This window comes from Cygnus olor, chromosome 5, assembly GCF_009769625.2.
Source record: "Cygnus olor isolate bCygOlo1 chromosome 5, bCygOlo1.pri.v2, whole genome shotgun sequence".
Taxonomy (NCBI): domain Eukaryota; kingdom Metazoa; phylum Chordata; class Aves; order Anseriformes; family Anatidae; genus Cygnus; species Cygnus olor.
Window position 1 is genome coordinate 47553980 of NC_049173.1, and position 18342 is coordinate 47572321.

Here is an 18342-nt window from a genome sequence, read left to right on the forward strand (position 1 = left end):
AGTCTAATATGGGATTATTTTTATCCTTTGGAAGAGAGAGGTCAGGCCTTTTTTTTTTTTTTTTTTTCCCCCCCTCAAAAGTCTCTGGACTCTGTAGTTTTGATTATTCAGAAAGGCAACACCTTGAAACAAACATTTTTGTTTAACAGCTGGCTGAATAACTGTGGATTTATAACTACCTGAAATGACTGGAATAAGGCAAAGAAACTTTGAGGATTCAGATACAGTTGGGTGTACAAGCTGAACTCTACCAAGCTTTTACTTCCCCTTATTTCAAATAGAATTAGACTTTGAAACCCTATGAGAATCTGGGAATAGGATTGTTGTATAACAAAAAGCACACTGCATAACCTGCAAGACACATTGTATTTACATGAGCAGAACTCATTTCCTAACAAATGTGTCACGTTTCTTTGGCTCTGCAGTTCTTGCAGCCCTCCTTGCTGTTAGAGCCCTCTGAAGGTTGACATTTGTTTACTGTATAACAGGGTGGCCATTTGTGCCATCACTGACTTGTGGGGAAAGGATCCTCTGAGATACCTCTGGGAATCTGACAATTTTGGTGTATCTGTATAAGAAAAAACACTACTAGCAGAATCTTAGTATAAACTCCTGAAGAAAGCAGTATTCTGCAAACTGCTTCACTGATTTCCTTCGTTCTTCAAGGTATTCCAGATTACACACAGTGCCTTTCAGGGAACATTAAATTTATGAAGAATTTTGAATGCCAAATTAAGTGGCTTGCCAACTGCTCACCAGGAATTACCCCAAACTCTTGAAGTTTGTGAACTATGTTAGAACTAGACAAAGCTACACCAGCTTCATACATGTTAATAACCTTTACGAAACAGGTAAAGAGAGAAATCAATATTGACACAGAGCCCACTGTAGGATCAGTTAAGGAGACAAATATTTTAATTAAAAGGAGATTGCAAAAAGACTGACTCAATCAATTAATACATTCAAACAAGTAGAACACTAGCAAAATGAAATGAATAATCACATTGATTCATGAGACTGAAACCAGGAAGAACCATTTTGTGTCAGTCATGTCTTTAGAGAATTTCAGCAGGACCCAAGATCTCCACAGCTTTTAAGTCTCACTAGTAATAAAGCATAGGGATCCTTAATACTTAAATTACCTTCACCAGGAAGAGCATTTTAAAATGTCTTCATCTTTTACCAAGTAGAGGAGGCAGTGAAACCCCTGCATTCATCTTAAGACAGTACTAACACTTAACTACTTCTTAAAAAATGTTACTACTGTTACACATAATTGTGGATAACTGACCTCAGCTTTGGAAAAACAGAATTATTTTAGATAGTAGTTAGAAGGGATTTTCAAATTACACTCAAAGCAGTTTCTGAATAACAGTATGTTTTAATCTAAATCTTTTTCAATGACATCTGTTGGCTATTTTTAGGAAATAAATAAATGAGTGTTATTAGTACCTGCACATGCAAGTTGTAACTAAAAAAAATGGACGCGTTCTTAAAAAAAAAAAGTCCAAACTCCTCCTGCTTTTTCTCTTGGAATCTTTAACTTATGGGCTTGGTAATATTTGTCACTTAGAAGAACACTGATGTTGTCTGTAGCTTGTAATGCATGCAATTTGCTCCTCAATGGGTTGCAGATGTGTCTGCTTGTCCACAGTGATATTTCACTTTAAGGTCTTTTGTTTTCCTCTTCTGAGTGGTTTGTCCACTGAAAGCCTGAGGCACAGAGTTCTGGATTTGAATGGCAGAAGAGAAGAATTCCTTTTCTTCCACTTGGTCTTTGCTCTTGCAGGCACATTGTCTACTTATTTGGCATTACAAACTGCATTCACAGTTTTAGGTCAGTTAGGTAAATACACTACAATACAGGTTCTGCTAGTGTGGCTCAGTTGTCTCATAATGGACTATATTTGTTATAACTCATTTTAGAAAGTGACATTCGATAATTCCTTTGCAAGGTCAGCAAGAATAATCACAGGTCATATGCTCTTTCTAAAACAGATACTGACTATCAATCTAAGAATCACGAAGAGGTACTTTATTGTTATTCTTAGATTTCTCTTTTTTCCTTTATTCTAGCTTTTCCAAATAGCCATGTTATCATTACTCAACTTTTTGTTTTTGTCCTGCTACTAACTGATGTCCACACATCTCCTCTGTTCTTTCATACATCCTCCATTTCATCTCAGCTCTGTCTTCTCATTCACAGTTTACCTTTCCCATAACTTTAAAGGACTTTCAGTGAAGATACTCCACTGCAGGCCTACTCCTCCTAGCTTCTTCATTTTGTTGGCTCTCTCACAAACCAATAGGAGAATTCTGCTGTTCTTAGAGACCTACTGTGCTTTCCACACAGGCTGTCATTACACTTTCTGCTAGCAGAAAATGCACAGGACCATAAGTAAGGAGGGGCTAGGTCCTTCTTGGGGCCAAACAGCTAAGTACAGGGTACAAAACCTATGAGTTAGTTCCAGGAAAGGAGCTGGTTCCTGGGGATGCTGAAGCAGAGGAAAAATTTGTGAGGACCAGAAAGGCCTTCATGGAATGAGAGTTTGATTTATAGGTATCATTTAATTGGTTTTGTTTTTTTTTTTTTGGATACAGGAAACTTAGTTGCCTAACAGCCTAGGTATGCAGATTCCCATATGTCCTTGAAATCACTTGGAAATAAGTATTTAGATAAAAATTAATACATATAAAAGTCAATAAAAGCAAATATAGGACCCTATATAACCTTGTGATCTGGAACCACTCCTCAATGCCTAGGTTCCTGAGTCTCATTCAGAGCTGGTCTACTGAAACTAAGAGTTTTAGAAGTACTCTAACATCAGCAAGAATGTATAAAGCATCAAATCAGAAAGCTAATCAGACAGCAGTCACCACTCAATTAAATACATATATTTATACATCAAAAAGTCTGTATAGTATGTATTATTTTTGACTGCATTTAAACTAGCTCTTTTAGGTGTAAAACTTAGCATCCAGTTATCTACTTCCCTATGCAATTCATGAACAGTACATTTTATAACACCTAAAATCACTAGTTAGAGCAAGTAGTGCAGATGTGATCACTAGTGCTGGCAACATACCCCGGACCATCTTGTTCTTTTTGTATACCTATTTTATCTATTCTAGAATATCCTTTAAAGATCACCCCCCATCCTAATGTGTTCTGACTTCCTGCAGTTTGATTTGTCCTATCCATTTTCACTGAGCCACTAAGCCACCACTATGAATTTCCATTTAAATTTTCCCATAAGCAAGAAGCTGGGCTGCTTTCATCCCTCACCTACACAGTAAATTGGCCAAGCTGATTCAAGAGCTACTTCTCCCAGATTTAAAGGCCGACTTTAACATGGCTCTGAATGCTGAGTTTGAGAGCAGCGCAAAATAGAATTATTGTGGTTCAGAACAAGGAAAAAAAGGCATCTTTAATCCATTCCCCACCCCTTTCTTTCTGAAAGTAGCTTTGCCCAGCTCCCAAGTTCCTATGCCAAAAGCCACAGACACTCTGTCTTCACTGACTCTTTGCAGCAGCTGTCTGGTGAAGAGGTTCCCTCTGAGAGCTGCCAGTTTCTATCCATGCAGATAGGCTTCAAGCCAGTGTTCCCCAGACTCCTTCAGTGAGCTGCCAGAAGAGAAATTAAAAAAAAAAAAAAAAGAAAAAAAAAACACTTATGGAGAGGCACTATTCGGCTTCAGGGGAGGCAAATTGCTAACAGCAGCAGTTCAGAGGGGAAAAATGTACTTGCTTAAGGAATGAAGATGGTTTGAAATGGGGAAAACATGAAAAAATAGATTAAAAACTGCACTGAGAGAGTTCTTCTAGAAAAAGGAGAACTGGGAAGAATACAGTTATTACAGTAGATGAGTGGAATAAGCTGTGTCAGAGACAGCAGCAGTGCCTGGAGAGGCTCCGATATACTGTGCCTGAGCTAACAAAGCAAAATTTGGGCTCTGGATAACACCAGACATTTCTTCTGTTCCTGACAGGTGGCATATGCAGCAAGGTGTGGTGGAAGGGGAGCTCAAACCATTCCTTCTTATTAAGAGAGTATCTCTCCTGGCTTCCCCTGAGCGGGCTTGACAGTTTTAATCCCAGGCAGTATGCTAAATACCTAGCAAGCATTTTTAAATAGAATACAAAAGCCACAAGACAGATATATGGAATGCCGTTTCCTTAACAGAAAGAGCACTTCTATATATAAGGATGCCTGTATCATGGCTGAGGGCTGGAACACTGTGTGATTGGACCTGATACTGGGAATTCCCTCTCAATGAGATCATGGCCTCTCTCTTCATATTATCAACTGCAGTTACAAGTGCTTTAAGGAAAAAATAAATAGGTTTGATCACTCCACAGATATCAATTTAAAATGGTTGCTTATGTGCATGTCCCTCACTTGCATGCTATTATAGAGCAAAACTGTCGTGTTAATTGATACTTACTGCAAAATATCTACAAAGGCTCTGAGTAAAGTCTTGCTTTTATACTCAATGCCATGCTTGTCACAAAGGGCTTTCACAAGAGGAGCTGCTTTCCAGTAGTTATGTCGAGGCATTGTGGGGAAAAGGCTGCAGAATTGAATAAGATTTAGCTATTGTAGGGCTTTGCTTGCACCACGCCCTGGTCACATTGTTCAAAACATTTCCCAGCCATCCCCCAAAATGAGAGCAAAGGATCTTCTGATGAATATAGTTTCACGTGAGACTACAAGACTTTTATCACTTTTAAGTGCCCCATATTATTCCCACTAATCATACTCACTGGTGTTCAATTTGAAAGTTCAAGTGCCCAGTGAACCAGTCATTGAACAGAGATTGGTTCACATTGCACGTTGCATGGAGCTGGGAGGAAAAGAGACATGATTTAGCTATTGTATTATTTTTCTGAAAATACGGATAATTGAACCCCGGCAATCATTTCCCATCCTTATCTAACATAAAAGGCAACTCAGTGTCAGGGATCATTACCTTCATTGCCCTTAAGAATTAAAGAAAGTCTAGATTGAAATGGATCGTTAAGATACAGCTTAATTTGGTTCTTGGCTCAGGAATAGCTTCTTCACTGACATCCACATAGGCCTGAATGTGATTCTTTTAAGAGCTTCTCCTCACTTCTTTCATTTGGATAGAAGGAAAAGATGCCTAAGAAGAAGAAACAAAGAGCATTCTTCTGGACTTTTCCAACTTGTACAAGTGGAATCAAATGGAGAAGTATGAGGACAAAATCTGTGTACGCATGTACAGATGAGCTTCTTCTCCAATAACTTACACATCTTTAGTCTGAAATCTGCATCTGGGCTCTTCAGTTAAGAATCTCTTTGGCATCAACTGAGAAAAAATAGAAATTTCTATGGTGCCATTAATCTGATCTGTTTTAGATGTTTATTTCAGGGCAAGATGAATCATGCTGTAGAAATGTTCATTTTCTTCAATTAATATTACAAGTATTCAGATGTAGACATTCAGGACAGGTCAGATGAATACCAATCTTTGTCTTTTCCCCTTAATGTATGCTTAAAACCCATTCTGCAGGATTATACTGCTTTAAGCAGTATAGATGCCTTGTATAAATAAGTTGTATTTACATACTCATTTTTATCAGACCTAAATTTTGTCAGATTTATCTGAAAAAAAAAAAACCAAAAAAAAACCTGCTACCTGTATATTCAAAAATGAAGGTATCTAATTCCAGTTTGCTTCTCTTTAGCTGGCCTAAAAAAATTGATTAAGTTCTGTCACTGTCAGCACTTTTTCATGACGTTACCAAAGGGAAAAGTGTTGTGAAAGATGTGTCAAAAGCATTCGGGGAGGGGGGGGGGGGGGGGGGGGGGGGGGGGGCATGGGTAAGTTTCTAAATCAAGTGTCTATTTTCCACCTTAAGAGTTTAAAAGTTTTTGACTACTACAGAAATACACAGCTGAATGCAGAAAACAGCATTGACAAACTCATTATGAAAGCCATTAACATTAGCTACGAGAAGAACAATATTATCTTTGTCTATAATTCAGAACTACAGATCCAGTTCCAGAAGAAAGGAGATTCTCACCTGAGTAGATACCCAGTCTTTGTTCTTATCATAATCAATGTTCATTGGAATGTGATTCATCTGCGAGACCCAAATAACCATGTACTCTCTAGATACCTGACCAGATAAACACAGAAACACATTTATGGTATCTCTAATCCCATCCAAACTTGTCATTAAAATACAGTTAGGCAACTGACACAAAAAGGGCCAGGAAGTAGGGGGGAAAGCTTGCTCTCCACTGGCAGTTACTAAGAAGGCCCCAAAAATCAATTGCCTGAAAATATTTATCTATCCAGCCTCTTTTAAGTCTGTCTTATATAACAGGGCACTTTTACATAATTCACTATTTTCTGTTCCCTTCCTTTCCCTCCTCTTAGGAGTTGCCTCCTAACTTTTGAGAACCACTAAATCTGTAGTTGTAGATGGGCCCTGAGCAGCCTCCCCTCCACCTCCAATTTATAGTGTTTCTCTTGGCTCACTATTTGTTTCTGTGAAAAAATATAATTTTGTAAAGTCTGACTAGTATGCATAGTATGACTAAGTTTTATTGATTTCCATTCACGTTCATTATTGTTTACTGATATTAGTTGTGGGGGACATTTGGGTATGATGTGTGTTACCTGGACATCCAGTAATACACCATGCAATTGTTAAATCCCATTAAAGGAACATACATGAGACAAACTCGGATGTTGAAAGACACAATCAATAACAGCTCCTGTATAAAAAGAAAGAGAAAAAAAAATAACAAGTTAGCTTTTGTTGAGAAAGTCCCTCTGTCCCCCACTTCCTCCTATTCTCTTCACTTGAACTGCAGCATAAAATATGTTCCTTGTGCAATCAAGAAGTGACATAATCATTCTGCCTCCCAAAATATTCCCATGCACCTCACTTTAACATCAGTAACTAAACACCAGCAAACGACCATAATCCCACTCCCATCTAGTCTGATAGTTTTCTGTTAGCTTTTATTCTGATGCTAAAGCCTCATCCCAAAAGTCACTCTGGACTTGTGAGAGAGTGGCCATTCCTGGTGCAGCAAGTCTCGACTCAGCCTTTTCTACCCCAGCCCCCACAGTCACCTCAGCTGAAGGGTGATGTAGCCACATTAGCAGTGTTGTAGGTCATCCCTAAGGGGCAGCTAGAGCACCGCACAGCCCCTTGCTCCAATTCCCCACTCCCAGGGGATGGGCTAAGAGGAAAGGAAGAGTAAAGCAAGAAAACTTTGGGTAGAGATAAATATTGCTAATAAATGAGAATTGGAAGACAGAAAAAAATACAAACACAAGCAAGTGACGCAAAAACAGTCACCTCTCCACCTCATACAGGTAGCCTGATGTCCAGCCTGTTCCCAAGCAAAGATGACTAATCTCCCTAAACCCCTTTCTTCTCCCTTTTATTGCTAAGCATGACATTTTATGGCATGCAATGTCTCTTTGGTTAGTTTGGGTGATCTGCCTGGTTGTGTCTTGCACTAGTCACTGGTGGGCTGTGGGGGCATGAGGGGCGAGTGAGAAAGAGAAAGCCCTGATGCTGTGCAAAAGTGGTTAGCCCATAGCTAAAAATGTTAGTGTGTTATCAGCATTTTTGTCACAAATCTAAAACACAGTAATACATGATCTGCTAGGAAGAAAATTAACTCCATCCAATCAAATACAGTACAGTGGCAACATCTGTTGAAAGGTTTCTAGTCCAGTGCAAGCAGTGCTTACCAACCACTTTTTCCTCTTGATTGCAAGTAGAATAGGACAGCTGGAAGGAAGGGTTACAAGGGCAAGTGGAGCCAAATATGAAGGAAAGGAATGAAAGCAGAAAAACATTTATAACACTCCACACTATAAATCTTACAGAAAGCAATGTTTTCTTTCACTGCAAAGAAGAATCTATCTCCCATTACCATAAACCTTTATGTTTCTATATCATCTGTTCTCTTCTCATTCAAGCATCCATCACCTCTTCTTTTCTTTCCCATCCGGTTTTTCTTTCCCATCCCTTTTCTTCCTCACATCTGATTAACCCTTTATGGTACCCAACATCACATAATCAGGGGCAGTTACTCCTTACAGAAGTTCATACCGTGATTGTCCCTGAAGCTGTGACTTAATGGGAGTATCTTTAATGCCATTATTTTGGGAAGGAAATGCGGGTGTGATTATGGGTGGGGTTCCTACAGCACTCCAAAGAAAGCAGAAATACTCACAGATGAATATTTATGCTGATAATTATAAGGCATGAAACTTCTTCTTTTTTTTTTCCAAGCTGGAAAAAAAAAAAAAAAAAAGGACATTGTAATGGGCTAGTTGGAGAACTGAGATACTTCATGAGATATTCCTTATTCCTGTATAACAAACTTATTTAACATACCTCTTAAATCTGTCTAATCCTACCTCTCTATTGAAAAGCAGGTACTGAACTCCCAAAGCAGTGGAGAGAAAAGATTTCATCTGAGCCTCTACATCAGATATCAATACGTGCAGATGTCAGAACACAGCAATTTTTAGGAAGAGTTCCAAAACTCATGATAAGATAGAAAAACACTCAAAAGTAACAAAAATGCTCAGAAGGCATTTGAATTTTGCAGGGGAAGTTTTCAGTGATGGTGATGAATATCCCAGGTTTTGAGTGGGTAAGAAGATAGTGGTCAGAAAATACATAAGAATTTGGATGTATCCTATAATGATTAAAATCATTTCTACAAGATCCAAGTAGTAAATACTCTACAAAGGCATCTGCCTTTTTGTTGAATATTTTAACTTCATGAAACAGCAAAGAGATTAAATATTTGTATAGCATAAGTACTTTTTATTGCTTCACACTGTTTTTTTTTCACTATTCGCACAAAAGGATTCTTGATATCATCTGCAAATTTTGTGCTCCTGATTCTTCAAAGGACAAAATAATGAGGTAGAGCAAACTATTTCCATAGCTCCCCTGTTACTGAGGAAAAAAATCAAAATATTTACACTAGATCCAACCAACTGAAACCAACCAATCAAACTGAACTAAATTAAACCACTGAAATCCATTTTACCCATCCGCAGCGTGCCCTGACTCATTTCTGTTAAAAGCAGAAAAAGATGAGAACTAATTTCCTACACTTTCATTCTAGATACTGCACGTTCATGCTAATATACAGCCATGAGAGATCTTTCAGAAGATAACTGGCTAAGTTCTTCCAGGTTTCAGCTAACAGTTTTCTATGAATAAATACTTTGTATAAGCTCTTCCCAGGAGTCTTTCTGAGACAGTGGAGCTGGAATTTTCTACATGCATTGGAGAACTGCAATTTCTTTGCTTATTACTAGCTGAAGGAGAAAGACACATAATTTAAAGAGGATGCTTTAGCTAACCAAGAGGCCCTTTCTTCGCCCTGTGAGTAAACAGAATTGCTGGGGAAAGAGAAGATAAAGACGACCTTATTTGGCCTAATTGATATCTCAAATCACAGGAATGACGGGGAGCTGTGTTCATGGTTTTAATTTTTATAAAAGTAAAAAATTTTATGATTAAGAATAATTTGCTATAGGGTGCAAGTTTAGGTGCAAAGCAGCTCCCACAACCAAAAGACCACAAGAGACATCTGACTATCTACAATATCACTAACAACATCTAACACTAATCACGTGGACTGACTCACTATTGGAATGGTTTCAAGGTGCTTACCATGCTCTCTAGCAACACAGAAGAACTAAGTACTGAATTTAAGACTTTACTTCCCAGGACCTATCGCCTAAGCATCATGATAACCAGGTCAGAGGTAGGTGCTTAAGTTAGATACATCAAACTGGAACCTTGGCATGAATGATAGGACCAACAGATTAGAACAGATAGACCATGAGACTGTCAGACCTTCAAACATTTGGAAATTATCACAGGTTCAGGCAGGAAAGCGACAATCCATGTTTTTATCCATGTTTTTATACTTCAGTCTATAGGCTTCCTGTCTTTTAAAATCTTTTATGTCATAATTTTGACTTTTGACTATTTGCTTCTCCAGGCTATATCTTAGCATTGTCCAGATGCCCCACACTCACCTCCACTGAGAGTGTCTTTCCCAAGCTGAACAAGACGAGGGTGCATATTGAGATCAGGGTCTTTGCGGAAGCAGTGGGTTTGGCATGGTGCTGGTTGTGCAGATGATTCCACCAGCTAGCAGGTAACCCCTGCAGGAAAAGTCAAGACCAGGAATTCAAATTCGAACAATATCAGCAATTCCATCGCTATTTATTCACCTGTTATTGAATGTTGCACTGCACTTTCCTCACAAGTAGTGCTGCCTGAAAGTAGGGACACTCCCATGCATTGCTTTGACCAGATTAGCCCCAGAGAATATTCCCCACAGTGAGGCAATTACCTTCAGAACATTTATCACAATGATCTGCAGCAGATGATTCCATTTAGGCTTCCTGAAGACAGAGCAGTGTCCCAGATCATGTTGGAACCAGCCCATCTGGATCTAGAAGAAAAGGATCACCAGAGAAACTGAATCACAGCAGTATTGTATTAATTTGTGCATGGGAGCCTCTGTAACTCCACAGTGGTAGTTCATCTTCCTCCTGTTTTGAGGAAGAAACACTACATGCAGTCCTATCTGCTCAGTGCTGAGAACTTTCTTCCTGGCCACTGTCCATCAAAGCTGCTCAATGCCAGATACGGATTTTATTGTAGCAGCAAAGTGTCATTACAATTAATATGTCTGTTACAGCGTATGTCTATGACTGCCATTGCAAATATATATAATTTCCAAGTAACCATCTAGAAAGTGTAAGACTTTCTAAATCCAGAGCTTCCACTCATTTCATGAATGGATGGACTAACATAGGGTTTCAACACTACTAAGAAAGTCTTGCTTTCCTCTCACCCTCCAACTTCTCCCACCCAAGGACCATAGAGTCCTGTTTCCTCCTTTCCTACTCTGACCCTGGCATGTTTCATGCCTTTCTATGAGTTGAATTAGTTTAGTAATCCAGCAGAAAACTCTTCAGGGTTAGCGAGCAGAGTCGGCTCCTAAAGGACCCAACAAACACCAGAGCCATCAGACAATAAGCAGAACGTGGAGCTGGAAGAGGAACTGGGAATGAATGCTGCCTCTTCTCTCTAGTGTGAGTGATTAGATCAGCTCATCTCATCTTGTGAAACTGCCAGCTCAACCTCACAGCACCCCACCAGCCATAGTGAGAGCTTGTCAGCAAACCTAGACTTGCTGGAAGCAATGAAAATTGTGATGCAGAGCATGGTTGTTGTCTTCAGCCAGCTTATTAGATCTAAGAGAAGGCAATAAAGTGATGACTGGAATATATTTCATTAATCCTCTCCATCTGGAAGAAATGACATATCTGCACTGATGAACTGCTGTCAGTGTTTTACCTGAGCAATGGTGAAGAACGCCATGCCAACAAGGAAAGGCACTAAGGATATCCCAAAGTACCAGATCATGAGCCAGGATGCAGCATCCAGTACCAGGAGGTGAAGAAAAATCATGAAGAAAAAGGTGTAATTTGGCTTCAGAAGTCCCATCTTCTCGACAGTGCAGCGCAGCTCACGAAAGTCCTCTAAAAGCGACTTCTGTGGGTAAAGTGAGTATTAATGGACTAGCTACTTTAAAAACATAATGCAGCAGACACAGGAATCCCAGAGTAGCCATGGAACTCAGTGGGGATCTCTACCAGAAGGGTCTCTGTGCAAGAATAAGCATGAGATCAACAGATCTCAGCTTTGCTTTGACATTGGAAAAGAAGTTGCTGACGGGCTCTGTTAGTGAGACATCAGAGTAGGAAGAACTGAGATGACTTTGGCCATTCGTCACAACCAGGTGTGGATCTAGCTTTTCTGGAACAGCACTGCATGTTTCCATGTATGACTACGGGCAGCTACCTCCCCACCACCCAGCCTATGGCACAGTGTCAGTTATGCTGTTCCAGAAATTATATCTGCTACCCCTCCTTTTTTTTCCTTTCCAATTTCTCCTCCCCTGCTGAACCCCAATCCATTAGATTCTAGGACACTCACTTTTTTATTAGACTCAAAGCTGGGTTGATCTGGTGCCAGCTCCCCGATCAGCAGCGATTTCAAGTATTTTCTCACCAGAGCCTTGTCATTGTGAAATGCTACAAAGGCATCCTGATAAATACACAAACAAATGCAATAAGAAAGGTGTGTTGTTAAATGCCAGATGCCAAGCCTCTTTTTTTTTCCCAGACCATTGATATAATACATAATCCTGATTCCTTTTTTTCAGAGACCTTCAGATTTTTGTTCCTTTAGTTGCTCCTGTAGTTCCTTGCCATCAACAGGAGCTAGGTCCAAGGAAGCTGGAGAAGTTTCAAGAAGCTAGATGGCATAAAAATATCTGGGTGAGGCTGGTAATAAGCATGAACATGTTTGATGAAAAACTATTTGCAGAGGGAACATGCTCTTTCATCTGTTCATTTCAACACAGTCCTTCCTTAGAAGGCTTCAGCCAGCAGCCCTGCCCTATGGATAGGACTCAGGAATAGGAAAACACATCAGTGAATGACGTGTCTCTTTGCCATGCTTAGAATACAATGACGTTTTTGAAATCCTCTCTTTATTACACTAGGGCCCAAGGAAATGTATGCTGAAGTTCCATACACAGCAGGAATAACTGGTTATCTCTTACAGTTCCCTCTTTTCAGAATAATTGATATTCTGGGCATCTGAATTACACAAGTGACACAAACTGATCTGTTCAAGAACCTTCATAGTACCAGTTTCAAAATGAAATATAAAATATGGAATAATAAAAAATAAAAAAATCACAGGAAACTCCAGATAAACCACAGCTCTTCTGTAACTCATCTCCTCAGTGAATGTTCCAGAAGAAAAGTGAAGACACTGACCGTACTCCTTTATCTTCCAGAAAGAGTAGATACAGCAAAACCCTCAATGTCTGACCATCCATGCTCATGCTTATTTTAGCTCTGATAATAAATGGGAGTGATCTGTTAGTCAGGACAAAAACAAATCTGCACACTTCTGGACAAGAAAGAATTTCCCTTGTGCAGTCATTCCTCTTGACTCTCTGTTCAGATAAGGCCCATCTTTGAGCACGATAGTCTAGAAGTCAGAGAAAGGTGACATTTTGAACCGATGAGCTTTCAACAGGCACCTAGTGGCCCTTTGTCAAGGTGAATAATCAGAAACCCTGTCCAAACCAATAGGTCTGGGGAAATCTTTCTGTTGTTTCTGTGCTCCTCATCCAGCAGTTTTTTGCATGTTTTTATGTAGGTTCCTCTTCCCAGGAATTCTAAAACTGAATAAAGCAGTAAGTATCTATACAGGAGCTTAAAAAAGGTGCCAGAGGCCTTTTATGCATAAGCTCCTATACACAATTTCAGTATTATAGATCTGTATCAGAGAAATGAAAGTTTTTCCATCCTGCAACATGTTGTTTATCCTCTTTGCTCTTAGGTTCTGATTAACATCTTCTGAGAGGTTAACTTTTAGGAAATCATCTGCAAGGCACGTGACCCCCAACACCTGACATCAATGTAATGCTCTGCAAAGCATATTGTCTATATATGCAAAGTAATGCATATAGAGGAAGATAATTCTCACCATATATATAAGATTATGAACTCTATTGGTCAAGAGTACTTGGTAAAAAAAAAAAAAAAAAAAAAATCCTGGACTTTAGGCAATGTCACATACCAGACAAATTCTTGAGACATCTTCCAGTCCTGCTTTTATGTAAAAGCGTACATTTCTCAGCATATATGAACAATGGATTTAGTAGCATTTTAAAAACAAAGATAATAATAAAGATTAGCTGAATAAAAAAAATCAAAAACATGACAGAATGTCATCAAAATGAATAAATCCATAGCGCTGGACGACTGCATGTAGTTCTGGTCCTTCTGTCTTCAAAACAGTGTAGTATAGCTATACACAGGCAACAAAGATGGTGAGAGTTCTGAACAGCTTTCTTACTAGAAGACTACCTTGGAAAAGAGGTAACAGGTTAAAGAGTTTTCAAAATCACGAGTAGCATTGAGAAATGGATGGAAATATATTCATAATTTCATAACAAATAATATGATCAGGAATAGGGTTTAAAATGTATGAAAGTAATAGTGAGGCATAATGAGGAAAAAACAGATTGTACTATTATTGTCGCAGGGAATACCACAAGATCAAAGGTCATTCTTTGAACTCATTCATACCAGACAATTCACTGTTGATAACACCTATGTGTGTCTATAAAGCATGATAATCTAAACACAGTCTTGAGATAGAGGTCCCAGCAGTGGTGGCTGTAGAAGCTGGGAGGGCACAGCCTGGGAAAAAAGCATTCTAAGTATTCATATTCCTATAATCCTTTTGCAAAAGTCCAGTAATGGAAACTGCAGGAGACAGCAACGGGGTCACTAAAATGGCTTGGTCTGTCTGGTCTTATGTTCTTAAGTCTGGCAGCCTCAATGTCCCTATTGCTGCAGCAAGCTCATTACAGCATGGCACAAAACATCAGCTGAAAGGGTTGTGTACATTTAAAATTGGCACATTAATCTTTAAAAACACATTTTTCATGGAAAAAAGACTTTTAGCATGGGTAGCATGCTTAACTCTTTTTAAGACTACATTGAGTTGGTATACCAAGTTTTACTTGAAAAGAATGAAGAGAAGATTACAGGCTGCTTAGAGAGGTGACAGAGGCTGGTGGGCAAGATTGGTGCTCCTTCTTCAGCCAGCTTTTGATGCAGCACTGTGGCAACCTCACATCATCCTATACAGATGCTGCACAGTGGACATACAACCCTTCCTTTAGATCAGTTTGTATCTGACAGCCTGTGAACCTACCAGAGCTAGAGAAAAAAACAAAGGAGACCCAGAAGTTTTTCTTCATTTGAGAATACTAGGTATTTTCTGCCTCATTTTCAGCTAGGTGAAGAATGATTTGTGAGTAATAGCTGCTCTGATCCATTTTGGTCTATGAATTAGGAAATGCTATCCTATTTTACAAACTGAAAACTGATGATAATCAACTTTCTTGACTTAGAAAGTCTTTCATGACGAGAAATAAATCTGGGTTCCCGTAACTAAGTTTATGTCCTAATCCTGGTCATGCTTCTAATGGCATATGACAATTCAGAAATTCTGTATCAACTTTTAGCAAATAGTCTAACTAAAATTTGTTTTTTTCTGTCAGTGACCAACAAATTAAGAAATCCTGTAATCAAGGTTTTTGCAAATAATTCTGGAAAATCTACTTTCAGATAATTATTTGTAGATTTTTCCTATCTTATGCAGTCAAATATCATTCTATTGATTTCTTGGTCATTTTTCCCTGTATTTTACTTCTTTTTCTCATTCTTTGAAATAGACATTTCGTCAAGACTCTCTTCCATCACCCACCTGTTCAAAAAAAAAGGTCCTTCCCTTGATGACCTCCTTTTCTCGCTCCACTGCCCCCCCCCAAAATTAATTTCTCTTTATGCTTGAATATTACTTCCTCCTTATTCACCACCTTCCTCTCTCTTCGAATTTCATTTGCTTATGTCATATCAACGTTGCTCAGAGTCCACACTGAGCATACCACCTCCCACCCTCTTCCCTTTCACACTGCTGCAACAGGAACACTTTTCAGGCACCTGGAAGACAGCCTGCCTAATCATGCCTGGTGGCAAGGCAACGTATACGGCTACGCGCTGTTTACATCGGCAGGTAATGCACCCAAAGAGTTTTACAATTTGCATAGCTGGTAACTCTGACCTTGAGGGTAACCAGAATGGTATTTTTACAGACAGCACAGACATATCCACTACATTATCTGACCAAGCACAATGCCAACCAGCCCAGGTGTTCTCTGCTGCAGTTCCACCACACCATCTACCACAGCAATGGCACCCACCTTCCTCCACTGTCACCCTACATCTTACCGTCGCATCTTGCCCAGCATAGTGGCTAATAAACTCGGCTGCCTCCAGGGGCTGTTTGGAAAACGTGCTGACATCGTAAACATCCTGTCAATCACCAGCCACTGCTGCTGACTTTGGCCACGGCCATTGTGGATTTTGATCTCTTCCCAAGTGAGCTGCTGTGGAAAGGCTGAAATGGGTTTTGTCTCCTTTTCAGTGGAGCCAGTCTGTGGAGCCATCTGCGCAGCCAGATGTGCATCAGCACTGAGATTAATTAGTCTAAGCTTTGCCACACTGCGTCCAGACAGGTGAACCATGTCAGCCTACCCCGTTATACAGTCCCACTGGTAACCACTCCCTGTGCTTCTAGGGCTGGTGACTCCCCGCCCCTCCATAGCTCCCTCCTCTTTCATGTTCGCACCAGACTCTGACACACCCTTAATAAAAGCTGTTTCTTCTTGCCCTTTTCTTAGTTGCCATTGGAAGGTCTGATTACTCATAAGACCTGTAGGCTACATCATGGAAGACAAATATACATAAGCAGAAAACCTTTTAGGAAGATAATGTAGGAAGTCTGTTATTCAGTTAATGAGATGGCAATATAACAGAAATATGTATATATTAATGACCTCCTCATAGAGCATTAGGAACTGGATAAGTAAACGCTAACTTCTTTCCATATTGTTGATTGAACATGGGGTAGCCAGAAGAGAAATCTGAGGAAGACTGTTGGCTGCTCTTCTGCAGGAAATATTCTCTGACCTTCTCAGAAAACTGGAGCACTATCAGCAGCCTGTAATGCTTGAATTTGTCATTAATGTCAAGAAATCCTACATTACCAGATTACTGTGGAGCTTCATAATGCCATAGCCAAATATGTCATAGATATGTCTATGGGACAAATATGTCCATACAGCCATAGCGTAAGGGAGCCTGTGTGGTAAGCCAAATGTTACCACTAAATAGTCTGGTAACATATCTCATCAACTGCAATTCAGTATTCAGTTATGTTAGATTGCATATTAACACCACTTTGTATACAATTGTTCTCAGGGTGTCCTGTGTATACTCCAGTTACTCAATCATCTCATTATTCAAATAATTCATAAGTAAACAACAGATATTGGGGTTGAGACTAAACAACTCCTACACCAAGTCTGTCTGTAGATTTGGAGCTTCTAAAACTCTGTTTAATGACACTGTAAGTCCTGTGGAAAATGACACCTTAAGTCTTGTGGAACCAAACCTGAAATATCTCTGCTGTTCAGAGATGATCTGGCATATACTAAGAGGTAAGAATTATCAGCTGTGATAAGTAGGTAAAGGCCCTGCTTTCTGATGGTAATTGAAAAGTAAGGCTGTGCTTTCCAATGGAGTCACATCATTTTTGCAGCTAACCCAGGAAAAAACTAAGCCCACAATACATGAAATATTGCCCTACTTCAGATTCAGGAATCGCTTAATATCTGGTATTTTATTTTTTATTCTGAAATGACCACCCTTGGGTGCTTTTGAGGAAGGTACAAGCAGTAGGTGCTGGCCATGGTATCCAGACAGAAAACCATGGCCTCGACATCTCTTGCAGCCTCTCCAGCAGTCACCAATGTGACAAGATGGAGGTCTTGGGGAAACACGCAGCTGTCCAGGTCTTGGGCTGCAGGGTGTGCCCGAGTCTTTGTCGGTGTCTGACAGCAGCAGCAGGGGGAATGCCTGGTGGAGGTGTGCCCTGGTTGAAGAATTGCTTGGCCTGGTGGCGGAGCTTCGGGAGGAGGTGAGTAGGCTGAGGAGCATCAAGGAGTCAGAAAGGGAAATTGACTGGTTGGAAACATACTCTACCCTCCGTGAGACAGACTCACAAGCCTGCCACGCACAAGTGTCTCCTGCCTACACAGAAGACAAAAGTTCCCCATTCCGCCAGGCAGTAGCAGGGGACCTAGGCCAAGGGGGGGAATGGAAGCAGGCTCCTGCTCGGGGTGGTAGGCGAGCCCTCTCTCTGCCCACCTCACCTTCCCATATACCCTTATATAACAGCTATGAGGCTCTAGAACATGACAGTCAAAACAACGATGTAGATGAAAGCCCATCCCAGTTGGAGAGGATGCCTAAGGCAAGGCAACCTACCCCCCGCATCGCTACATCTGTCAAGAAAGAATGAAGGGTTATGTCATCGGGGACTCCCTTCTGAAAGGGACAGAGGGACCAATATGCTGACCGGACCCAACCCACAGGGAATTCTGTACGTCGCTGGGGCTCGGGTGAGAGACATTGCCAGGAAAGTCACTTGCCTGGTACGGCCCACCGACTACTACCCGCTACTGGTTTTTCAGGCTGGTAATGACACGGTAGCAAGGAGAAGTCCGAGAGCGATCAAAAGGGACTTTAGGGCTTTGGGGCGACTAGTTAAAGGTTCAGGGGCACAGGTTGTGTTTGCCTCTG

At 40.2% G+C, this 18342-nt stretch overlaps 1 protein-coding gene across 1 annotated transcript; it reads right to left on the minus strand.

The window, feature by feature from the left end:
• Nucleotides 1-678: 678 nt before the first annotated feature.
• LOC121071298 (acyl-CoA (8-3)-desaturase-like) lies at nt 679-17803 on the minus strand. Its single transcript, XM_040559526.1, is given in 15 exon segments — nt 679-3625; nt 4447-4572; nt 4766-4845; nt 6050-6126; nt 6129-6145; nt 6652-6749; nt 7744-7819; nt 8230-8290; nt 10066-10140; nt 10143-10194; nt 10386-10487; nt 11399-11596; nt 12041-12151; nt 15928-16010; nt 16013-17803. Coding segments are annotated over 15 exon segments (1419 nt in total). The 5' UTR covers nt 16224-17803; the 3' UTR covers nt 679-3573.
• Between the last annotated feature and the right edge of the window lie 539 nt (nt 17804-18342).